We start from the raw sequence: 12,982 nt of genomic DNA on the forward strand, positions 1-12,982 counted from the left end.
TCAGGACAAGTTAATGAATATATTTTGGATAATTTTTTCCCATTGGTTCAATGTGTGTACAATTTGTATGTGTACAAAACTGTTTAAAAATGCATTGTTTTCATTTTGTTCCCACCTTTTCACGCTTATTTCAAACAAAACAATGTACTACCCATCTTAATATGGTTTCAAATGAAAGTCCTACTTGTGCTGAAAAAAACAATATATGATTTGTGTGGGTGCATTAAATTGAGGAGAGAAATTACAGTTGAAGAAAGACATAGCAAAAACACAAAAACGGCTCTGGTCTTTTAGCACAACCTTACTAACAAAAACCCGGTCCTGAAGGGGTTAATATCAGTCATTAATATGTACTCTCCTATGCAGAGTCCTTCCCACTTTACCTCATCAAGGAGTGCCAAACGGCGTGTTATGGTTGGCTACATGTAGCAACAAATGGTCGCATCCTAACGAATTTTCGTAGTGACTAGGGTTACTCTGTATACCGATGCTTATGTATTTGCACCATATGTTGTGACCTATGTATTTACCATAATAAGCTTTGTCCTTATATTGCATGACATGGGCATATTTGTATGGTTTACACGTATACATTGTATGTCAGATTCATTTGTTTACTATGCATTTTGTCCAAAAATGTCTTGACTTCTGCTATGTAACCTTTGCACACAATTGTACATATGTACCGTATTGTACTTGGATGTTATCTTTTACTACATCAATAATAAACGGAGAATTGAATCACATCCTAACTAATTTTCGGCACTTTTGATTCATCATAGATCACCCTCATTTTCGTTCATTTGTACAGACACACAAAACAGGCAATTTTCGTTAAAACTAAAGTTTGTATGAACACAAATGTAGGGCTGCAACTAACGATTATTATTATTATAATTTTTTCAATTAATCGGATAAAAAAAATGCAATTTTTTTTATTTAAAATAATGTAATAAAAAACATACAATTTGCACTTTCATCTCTTTATTGTAATGGCCTCTCTCTCTATTCACCTTCTTATTTTACTGACATAATATTAAAAGCTACAAGAACCCAAACACAGTGTTTTTCAAACTACGTTTTAACACAAAGTTATTAATAAATATTAATTCATAAAACTATGAGAAAAAAGTCTTGTTTATATTTTCTTTTATTTACCAAACTGCCCCAGTTATGCACATCTGACCCCCAGCTTGCCACTCTTCCCCCATATATGCCTTATATCTCCTATATGCCAGAGATTCCACTGTGCCCCCGATATGCCTTATACTCCTTATATGCCAGTGATATGCAACTGAGCCCCCTGATATGCCTAATATCGATATGCCTTATACCCCCTACATGCCACTGTGCCCCTTGATATGCCACTCTGAAATTCATTATAGCCCCCATACACCACTCTACCTCCCCCTATACACCACTCTAACTCCCCCAGATATACCATTCTGCCTCCCTGAAATTCATTACACCCCCATACACCACTCTGCTACCCTGAAATTCATTATACCCCCCATACACCACTATAACCCAAATACCACTCTGCCTCCTCCCCCATCCCATACACCACTATGCCTCCCCCCCCTCCCATACAACACTCTGCCTCCTCCCCCTCCCATACACCACTCTGCCTCCTCCCTTCCCATACTCCACTCTGCCTCTTCCCCCCATCCCATACACCACGCTGGCTCCTCCCCCTCCCATACTCCACTCTGCCTCCTCCCCCCTCCCATACTCCACTCTGCCTCCTCCCAGAGGGGGAGGATCTGGATTCTAGTGTTATAATCCGATCTCTGTTTGAGGTCGGATTATATAAAGAGAGGAATTTTTCAGAGCATTTGCTCTGAAAAAACCTCTTTTTATAAATCGATAAAAATCGATTCGACTAATCGATAATGAAAATCGTTGTCAACTATTTTAATTATTGATTTTATCGAATAGTTGTTTCAGCCCTACACAAATGCACAAGTCTAAATATATATATAGAAGCAGAGGCTCAGCACTCAAATGATAAGGTGAGTTTATTTCACACAGGCAACGGTTCGACGCAGAGGTCTTTCTCAAGGCTTGAGAAAGACCTGTGCGCCGAAACGTTGCCTGTGTGAAATAAATTCACTTTATCATTTGAGTGCTGAGCCTCTGCTTCTTTATTTTGGATTTATTGAGGGACTTGGTGGTACCCTGGCTCGTGCACCATTTCACTGCTGAGTGCTGCATTCCAACCTCTCTTTTTGTGTAAATATATATATATGATATGATATATATCTATATATATTATATATACCGTATTGGCTCAGATATAGGCCGCCCCCGTATATAGGCCGCACCCTAAATGTTTGGTGCTTTTTTTAAAGAAAACGTTTTTTTAATAGACATGCTGCCATTCTCCCCCCCCCGAGATATGCTGCCACTCTGTCCCCCCACCCCGAGATATGCTGCCACTGTCCCCCCCCCGAGATATGCTGCCACTGTCCTCCTCCCCCCGAGATATGCTGCCACTGCCCCCCCGAGATATGCTACTGTCCTCCTCCCCCCCGAGATATGCTGCCACACGCCCCCCCCGACTTACCAGAGCAGACTCCCGGGTGTCTTGCAAGGCCGGCGGGGGACATCTACGCAATACGCATATACAACTTCCGGTGCCGGGACTCAGCGGATACGTCGGCACCGGAAGTTGTATACGCGTATTGCGTAGGTGTCCCCCGCCGGCCCCGCAACACACCCGGGAGTCTGCTCTGGTAAGCCTTGGGGGCAGAGGTAAAACGCATCGTTCTGACATTCACCGGCTGCGGCGATGCGCGTAAACAACCTCCGCTGCCAGTAAACGTTTGCACGATGCGCTTAGACAACTTCCCGTGCCGGCACTCCCCACGTGGGAAGTGCTGGCAGGGGAGGCTGTCTGAGCGTATCAGAGAATAGGATGCAGGTCCCCTGCACCTCTGCGGGGGATCTGTATCTTAACCCTGCTGCCTGCCCGGCACCCGGAACTGCATGTCCCGGGCGTCGGGTGCTAGACCCCGAATATAGGCCGCACCCCCACTTTAAAGACTTAAAGTGGGGGGGGGGAAGTACGGCCTATATGGTATATATGATTATATATATGATATGATATATATATATATATACACACACATATATACACACACACACACTTATATATACACACACATATACACACACATTTAGGTCTAGGGCTGCAACAACTAATCGATAAAATCGATAATCGATAATGAAATTCGTTGGCAACGAATTTCATTATCGATTAGTTGAATCGATTATTATCGATTATAAAATGAGGGTTTTTTCAGAGCAAACGCTCTGAAAAATCCCCCTCATTATATAATCCGTTTAGTCTGACTCACCGTCTCACAGCAGCAGCTCCTACTTACTCCCCCTCCCTGTAATCACTGTGACAACTGGCCCCGCCCCTTCCTTCTCCAGGCCAGAACCACATGGCTGTGACACTCATCTAACTGTAAGTATATGTACATATGTACATATATATATATATATATATATATATATATATATATATATATATAATGTATGTATGTAATATATATATATATATATATATATATTTGGGCTACTGAAAGTTAGGGGAGGTGGGGGTTAATTTAGGGGCAGTTATGGTTAGTGGGGTGTTTAGGGTTAATTTAGGGGCAGTTATGTTAATAGGGTGTTTAGGGTTAATTTAGGAGCAGCTGTGGTTAATGGGGTGTTTGGGGTTAAGTTGAGGCAGTTGTGGTTAATGGTGTGTTTAGGGTTAATTTAGGGGATGCTGTGGTTGATGGGGTCTTTAGGGTTAATTTAGGGGATGCTGTGGTTAAGGGGGTGTTAAGGGTTAATTTAGGGGCAGTTATGGTTAATGGGGAGTTTAGGGTTAATTTAGGGGAATCTAAATCCTGGGGGCAGTGAAGTGACATATCTGGGGGTATAAGGCATATACATTATATAAGGCATATGTGGGGAGGGCAGTGTGGCATGTCTGGGGAGGACGGAGTGGTGTATCAGGGTGTATAAGGCACATCTGGGGGTAGAGTGGCATATCTGGGGGTAGAGAAGTGGCATGTCTGGGGATAATGGAGTGGGGTATCAGGGGATATAAGGCGTATCAGGCACAGTGGCAGATGTGGGAGGCAGCGTGGAGTGGCAGATGTGGGAGGCAGCGTGGCATATGTGGGAGGCATTGTGGAGTGGCAGATGTGGGAGGCAGCATGGCGTGGCATATGTGGGGAGGGCAGGGTGACATGTCTGGGGAGGATGGAGTGGTGTTTCAGGGGGTATAAGGCGTATCAGGCACAGTGGCATGTGGGGGGGTAGAGTGGAGTGGCATATGTGGGAGGCAGCGTGGAGTGGCAGATGTGGGAGGCAGCGTGGAGTGGCAGATGTGGGAGGCAGCGTGGAGTGGCAGATGTGGGAGGCAGCGTGGAGTGGCAGATGTGGGAGGCAGCGTGGAGTGGCAGATGTGGGAGGCAACGTGGAGTGCTGTGGTAGGCAGCGTGGCATATGTGGGGGGGCAGCATGGCATGTCTGGGAGGCAGCGTAGCAAGCCTGGGCTCAAATGTGCATATATTGGGGGGCTGGTTGGGAAATAAAGACAAGAAATTTATTATCAAAGTTTTTTTATTCTGCTGTTTGTATTTAACATCATTTGTTTAGTAAATTATTTTAAATAAATGAAAAATTTACATTCATTTTTTTTATCCGATTAATCGATTAATCGAAAAAATAATCGGCTAACTAATCGATTATTAAAATAATCGTTAGTTGCAGCCCTATTTAGGTCCTTAAATATTTGGACACACAACTTTTATAATTTAGACTATGTACATCACTACAATGGATTTGAAATGAAACAGATGATAAAGATTGAAAGTCTTCAATGTACTTGAAATTGAACTGAACAAAAATATGGTATGAAACGTTTAGGAACTGCAACTATTTCCATTACAGTCCCCTTATTTCAGGGGCTCAAATGTAATTGGACAAATCAACAAAACCATAAATAAAATGTTCTTTTTTAATACTTTGTCAAGAATCTTTTGCAGGCAGAGACTGCTTGAAATCTGGAACGCATGGACATCACCAAACACTGGGTTACTTCATTTGTGATGCTTTGCCAGGCCATTACTGCAGCTGTCTTCAGTTGCTGTTTGTGGGTCTTTCTGCATGTGAAAAGCATGCTTGATCTGGTTGAGATCAGGTGATTGACTCAGCCATTGCAGAATATTCCACTTCTTTGCCTTTAAAAACTCCTGGGTTGCTTTTACAGTATGTTTTGGGTCATCGTCTATCTGTAAAGTGAAGCTCCGTCCAATCAACTTTTCTGAATTAGGCTGAATCTGAGCAGACAATATATCCCTATACACTTCAGAATTCATCCGGCAGCTTCTGTCACATCATCAATAAACACTAGTGACCCAGTGCCGTAGGAAGTCATGCATCTCCGTGGCATCACACTGCCTACACTGTTTTTTTTTTCAGATGATGTGGTATGGTTTAGATCATGAGCCGTTCCATGGCTTCTCCATACTTTTCTCTTCCCATCGTTCTGGTACAGGTTGATCTTAGTTTCATCTGTCCAAAAGCTCTTCCGGAACTGGGCTGGCTTTTTTAGATGTTTTTTTGCCAAAGTCTAATCTGGCTGTTCTATTCTTGAGGCTTATGAATGGTTTGCACCTTGTGGTGAACCCTCTGTATTTGCTCTTGTGAAGTTTGCTCTTTATGGTAGACTTAGATAATGATATGCCTACCTCCTGGAGAGCGCTTATTTTCCATGGATGTCCAGGCCTTTTTGTGTTGGAGAGCTCACCAGTGCGTTCTTTTTTTCTCAGAATATATCCAACTGTTGATTTGGCCAGTCCTAATGTTCCTCCTATATCTGTGATGGAGTTTTTCTTTTTTGTATCCTAAGGATGGCATATTTCACTTGCATCGAGAGCTCCTTTGACCGCATGCTGTGGGTTCACACCACACCTCGAATGAACTCCAGACCTTTTACCTGCTTAATTGATGAAGAAATAACGAAGGTCTCTTGAAAAAGAGAGGGCTACATTTTAAAGATCTGTAATTCCTAAACCCTTTCCCTAATTTGGATGTGAATACCCTCAAATTAAAGCTGAAAGACTGCACGTTTAGCTCATTATTTAACTGTAACTGAATTTATTTAAATAACAAAATGTGTGTCAGTGTCCAAATATTTCTGGACCTAACTGTACATACACGCCTTCTGGTCTGGGGCAAGTAAAGCCAAGTCTTTCTGAAACATTGCTAACATTTGTTTCTTCCTAACACAAGATGCCACTAAGGCTCTTGTTAACTCCCATTTTTACTACTGTAACTCTGTCTTAGCTGGTCTCCCTCATATCTGTATGTCCCCCTCCACAATCCACCATGAAAACTGCTGCCAGACATATCTTCCTTACCCATCTTTTTAACAACACCTCTCCCCTCTGCCAGTCACTTAACTGGATGGCTATGTGCTTCATGATTCATATCAAAATCCTGACTCTTACTTTTGAAGGAGTTGTGGTTCCCCTACTTACATTTCCTCACTCATCTCAAAATACATTCTTACTCAGTCACTCAGCTCATCTGACAAATTCTGTCTGTCCTGTGCTCTGATTTCTTGTGCTCATGCACGCTGGCAAGATTTCTCAAGGGCTGCCATTATCCTCTGCAATGCCCTCCTCGGTCTATCAGTCTTCCCCCTGCCTTTGGTCCTTCAAAAAAATCCCTCAATATCCACTTCGTTAAGGACGCCTATGAAATTATGCGTTAATGCCCTTTCTCCCTCCCTGGTTCACTTTCATAGTCCCACTTCTAACCTTTGGACAATACTTATACTTGTGTGGTTGGTCCATCCCTAACAGTGGCACTTTTACTTTTTGTTTAATACACCCTTATTCCTTACAGATTGTAAGATCGTTTGAGCAGGTCCTCCTTACCTCTTGTTTTTGTAAGTCAATTTATGTTGTTATCTACTACTTCTTACATCCTGTTTACCTATTGGACAGCTCAGTGAATATTATGACACTATATAAAATATACAATATAAATATATATTCACCAGAATGGAGATATCAAAATATTCCCACGAAAGAGCTGGACTCTCTGAATATATCCAGAATATAAATATATATATACGTATATATATGTATTTACAAAATGATGCTGTTGTATCACTGCTAAAACACATTTTACTTAAGTGTTCCATACTCCTATTATTATTAAACATATTATCCCACTTCAAACAAGCAAAATAAATTTAACTGGAAGGCACCAGAACTTAATTTGAGGATACACCATTGACAAAGTACAAGAGTGATATACTAACACAAAACTAAGAGATAAAGTATGTCACATACAACAAAAAACGAGACCTACATAAATACACATGGGTATACATGGAAGCTCAACAACTTACAGGCAATTTACTCTTCAGTGCAACATATCTCAGACATGATTCATTACCCTGCCAAATACCAAATAAATAGAACAGAAAATAGATCAACTATGATATTTGTACCCCTTAATCCTTTCAGTGGTGGTAAAATTTTGACAGGAGGACGTCAGGCCAATTTTCGTAGTCAGACAGAGTAAAACCTTATAAAGACATTACAATCTCTGATTCCTACATTGGGGGGGTCATGTTTTTTGTTTGTTTTTTAACCAGCATACTAGCAAGCTTTTCTCTTTTTTTCACACTTGTTAACATGGACTCAAGCAAGCTGCCTGTTCCATGGGCCAATCGCTGCAATTTTAATGCATTTTTATAGATGGAGAAACTATCAATCCTTCTGCGACATATCAGCAGCATTTTATATTATATTATATACACAGAGGAAGCCTGTGTGTTTAACTGTTAAACAAGATTTGAAAAAGCATGCCATTTGCCACAATGGTTCTACATACCTTTCCGTGCCACGCTGACTCCATAAGAAACACTAACTCTTGAAGTTGATTTCCTAGTTCTGTTGTACAACTAATTAATGTGTCAATATCTATGGAGCAAATGTTGGCATTATGATAAAGAACACTAGGAAAGAAATGATTTTTGTTCTTTTGGTCAGAAAGCATCTGCTCATCTTCACAAACAGACTCCAAGACGCTCTCCTATTAAAATATAAAATGAAATCAGATGCAAAATTTATGCCAAAAGACTTAATGGGTGTATTTCAATGTCTGGTTATTATATATTATATATACACAAACACACATTATATACACAATTACCTATATACACACGCACATACATACATATGCACGTATCGATCAAAGATGTCATTCAAGCTTTCCTTCTGGAGCAGGGATCTCCAACATTTGAATTAATGACAGCTACATCAAAGAATGATTTCAAGACTTAAAGTAAAACGTACTGGGAAAATGTCAACTAAGGATATATTTAAAATCAAACTGTTTTGCATTATTTATCATAATTTATATAGCACCAAACATTTATACATTCTCTATTACAGATCATAAATTCAGAGTATGAAAAAACTAGACCTATAACACTGTTATATAAGATAAAGAGAGCCATGCTTATAAAATGGAGAGATAATGTCATCGATGAACGCAGGTACAGATTACAGATGAGACAGGGGAACACCAACCAGATCTGGATCAACACGGGTATACGGGTACTTGGAAGGGCTGAGGTAGAGAGACTTTTTTTCAATCTGAGTGACAACGTAACTATGTCATTTTAAAAGGATTATTTGTGCTTGAACAAATGACACTTCAAAACATGAAATATCCTAGCTGGATGAGAGCTACCCATTGGCAATCAGAGAGCTACCAGTAGCATCCTGTAGGATACCTCTTGTTAAGAGGTCATATAATGCCATCATTTATTATCTCTCTGTAGCACTAAAAGCAAGTGACAGAGATCTAAGCTGAAGAGCGCCGACTTCCACTTCAAGACAGGAAATATCACTTCCTAGGTTAGAACCTAGCTTTGTTCTAGGAGCATGCTTATTATCCAAATTAATAGCTGGGCAACATGTTTCTAATTGTAGTTGAAGATATTGCAGAGATCTACTATTAGGTGTAACGAAGAAACTTTCTCTAAATGGAAAACAAGTTGCCTACTTGCCAACCACACCGCTACAGTTTCCATTTGTACAAGATATATCTGCAACAAACAGGTTTAACAATATCCCTTGTGGGCAATTTTTGTCACAATACCAGGGTAAGTGCTATGCTGAAAAGGAGGAAAACGTGTCCTTTATGTGAAACAATAGCTTAAAGGTTACAAGATATTTTTAAATAAAATTGTCTCTTGTATAGGTACCATCAATAGACCCCCTGCATAAGCAGAAGGCCTTAGACTATCTGCTAGCTCAAGAAAAGAGATGACAATGAAAGGTAAGGGTATTATTATGGGAGACATAATGTCCTTGATGTGGAGTGAAGATGATGGCTGCTCCATTTCAATAAAGAAATTGTAGATAGGGGCTCCATATTTCCCTCATGCATGTGATTTGCACCCATGTATCACTTATTTGGGTTTCTTATTATAAAAAGGCTAGTTTTTTTTGGAAATATACTTAGGCAAGTCCTAGACAGTCTAGAAATCTTTAGATGGAATCTGAGTGGAACAACATTTTGAAATACGAAATAAAAAAAAAATAAAAAAGGTACTGTTACACCAAAGACATGGAAGATATGTTAATAAGGACTTAATACTAGAATTATATAGTTTACTGTCTTGATGAATATCTCTGTTCAGTTCAGATGGACAAAGGAAAGTGTAAAACCCTTGGTCACCAAATGAAAGGGCAAAGACAAAAGTCCTTAAGTGTAAAAAATAGAAAGAAAAAAAAACCTTAAGGGGTTAATGGCACTTATGCTAGTATCCTAACAAATCAGATGAATTAAATGAATCTTACCATCCATTTCCAGTACACTGGTTCAACTTGTTTCCATTCCAAATATGTTTGTAACAAAGAATTTTCACACTCCAGCAACTCCAGTAACTGCAGGAAACAAAAAAATCTCATCTCTTTAAGACAGGGGTGGGGAAAGTTTTTTCTGCCATGGCCCATTTGGATATTTATAACATTCTCGGGCCATACAAAATTATCAACTTAAAAGTTAGCCCACACTTTATATTTATCCCATCAGACAACCCTCCCTTTAGTATTGATTTATTTGATGCCCCCAGCCAGCCCTCCTTGGGAATTAATGCCCCTTTGCCCCCATACCCTTGTGTATTGCCCTCACCTAGCTCCACATCGTATATTTATCCCACCTCCCAGCCCCCTTTACTATTGATTTATCTGATGCCTCGAGCCAGCACTTCCTTGTGAATTAATACCCCACACCCTTGCATATTGCCCCCAGCCAGCCACACATTGTGTATTTTGGTCACCCAGTCAGCCCCCCCTTTAGAATCATGTCAGCCCAAGAGATGTTGCTCGCACAGCGGGTCCCTGCGGAAGTGATCCCTGTCTTAGAGCGGCAGTCCTGGTCACAGCTGCAACTCCCGCGGGAATGACAGGCCCCGGAGAAGCTGCCCCTTTTTCATTTATATCTACTGATTACATAAATACTATACATTTAGATGTTTAAGGCCCAAAATCACAATGTGTCATTTAATTTTTAAAATGTCATTTTTGGCAGACTGGGTTAAAATGCCCTCACAAAAATGTTACTTCTCTGCATGGGAAAAAGAAGGATGTTTCACATTTTGACTCTTGGCTACAACTCTTGAGTACAGAAATAACCCACTCATTCCTTAAGCTGAAGTGGACCTTTACAGATATGTGTTACATAAAATCCCACTACATGTTTATTCCATTATTTTTCATATGGTCATTATTTCCGTCTTACCTTAATGGAGCTTTCAGGTTGTTGAACAAGGTCAGTTTCAACGAAGGAGAAGTGCTTGATGTTTTGGTCAACATGACAGCCTCGAGTGTAGGAATGGATCTAAAATTTGGTATGTAAATCTGGTTAGTTTGCAGAATCATCATTTTTTTTTTATTTTTTATTTCAAATAAAAATATATCACAGGAAATAACAATAATAATGACAGTAGCTAAAAATTAACACAGATCTCGTATATAGCCATAGTGCAGTACAGATAGCTAATACCCCGTTACAGCATTGGAAATCTGTTAATTTATCTGTACTAGCGATTACCAGTGTCTATTTATACAGAATGTGTAGGACCAATGTACCAGAGTTTTACTATAACACCTGGTATATTGTGACCAAAATAAGAAAAAAGAAAAGAAAGGAGAAGAAAAGAAAAAAAGAAGAGGGTTTAAAACATTCACACTCATACCTCATTCATACTTATCGAGTCTCCAAAATTTCGTTATTTCTGTATAGTATTATATTTTAATGGCTATAGTCAGTGAAAAGATTAGGATGTTTTATTAGCCAAGGTCTCCACACTTTATCAAATTTATGTAATTTCTGATGCGCAAAATAGTAACCTCGCTCCATAACACATTGATGATTAATGTCATCATTAAGGTATTGATAAGTCTGTGACATCTATTTTCACTATGCATACCTAGAGACGTAAATTTACAGAAATTTTGAAGCCAGTGAAAAAATTTTCCGGAAAACAAAATGAAACTTTCAGAAAAATGGGGGGGGGGGGGGGGAATGTGCAGAGTTGAGTACAGCTTATTCAGTAAATAATATTTTTTGTTGCAAAGGTCTGTAATATAAAAGACCATTTCAACTATACATGAGAACAGGTAAACCTCCCCCTTTCCCTTAAATGCAACAAAATAAATGAATGAATAATAATCTATTGTTTTATATAGCGCCACCATATAGTGCTGTACAATGGGTGGACAGGACAAAACAAGTGGTATGTAACATTACAATTTGACTTACAGATACAACAGGTGAGGAGGGCCCTGTTCAAAATTTAGGGTGTATTTACACAATAGGTAAAAGTGCCGTTGTTAGGGATGGACCAGCCACACTAGTAAAAGTATTAATTCTGGTGTATGCGCTAGCTCCAAAACTGGTTACAGTTTACAGGTTACAGAGTATAAAAAAATTTAATAGATGCTTATTGCATCAATTTTTAAAATACATAATTGAACATATAAAAAACAATTTGCGTTTCGCCTTCAGGGGCTTCTTCAGAGGATTTTTAGAGCTGGCTTAATATAAAACACTAACCCCTTCAGTCCCCTATGGATGTATCGATATGTCCTGACCTTCTTGCATCGGCAAGGACACATCCCTGCCGCTACACGGGAGATCAGGCTGTCAAAGCCTGGAGTCCCCCGTCAGCAGAAGCCAGCATGGCGAACGCCCAGAAAACGATCACATTTTTAAAATCCGATAGAGCATTCCCTTCCAGGTCCCATCACTGCTGATGTCACCCGGAAGGTCATCGGAGGACAGGATATCCCCTGCATCCGATCGATCCTATGAGGCACAGATCATACAATAAATAATAATAATAAAAAAAAATTATAAAGTGAGCTCAGTGATGTCAATCTATATAAAATAGGTATTTCTGAAATCAGGACACCTAAATTGATAAACTTGGAGGGGATTTTCCATAATTTTACCTAATTTTGTGAGGATTCAGAGGGAAAATACATAAAAAATTAGGGTTTTTTTTCTAATTTTCGCTAGTTTTTAATGAATTGATCATCCTAAATTTTCAGCTAATAATCTAACTATGGTATTAAGAGAAAGCTCTATCTCTCCTTGAAAAGACAATATATAGTTTACATGGGTACGCTATTCGCAGGAAAGGAGAATGATAGCTGAACCCCAAAAATGGCAAAATTGCTACGGGCTTTGAGGTATCAAAAACCCCTGGGAATGAAAGGGGTTAAGGCCTGTTTTGAAAAGTATAAGCAGTGTAGTGTGGCTGGATTCAGTATAGTGCAGCTTGATTTAATTCAAAACTATGTATATCCCTTACCAGGTTCAATTCTATTTTAAAAGTGGGGCATTCACAGAGGTCTACCCACTACCCGAAGAGCTATTTGAT

General features: G+C 39.7%; 1 protein-coding gene across 4 annotated transcripts in view; it reads right to left on the bottom strand.

Annotated features, from left to right (window-relative positions):
• The window catches only part of TEDC1 (tubulin epsilon and delta complex 1), a 53,045-nt gene that overhangs the window by 2,532 nt on the left and 37,531 nt on the right, over positions 1–12,982 (bottom strand). For 3 of the 4 annotated variants that reach the window (XR_008355479.1, XM_053474870.1, XM_053474869.1), the window contains 3 exons: positions 10,837–10,935; positions 9,894–9,980; positions 7,915–8,115 (listed from right to left, as the gene is read on the bottom strand). Coding sequence is in view for 3 of the 4 variants with exons in the window: in XM_053474870.1 (XP_053330845.1) it covers positions 7,915–8,115; positions 9,894–9,980; positions 10,837–10,935 (387 nt within the window). In the remaining variant the exon portion in view is untranslated. The remainder of the gene's footprint in view (positions 1–7,914; positions 8,116–9,893; positions 9,981–10,836; positions 10,936–12,982) is intronic. The other variant, XM_053474871.1, reaches the window with a different exon arrangement.

This window comes from Spea bombifrons, chromosome 9 (genome assembly GCF_027358695.1).
Source record: "Spea bombifrons isolate aSpeBom1 chromosome 9, aSpeBom1.2.pri, whole genome shotgun sequence".
NCBI lineage: Eukaryota > Metazoa > Chordata > Amphibia > Anura > Pelobatidae > Spea > Spea bombifrons.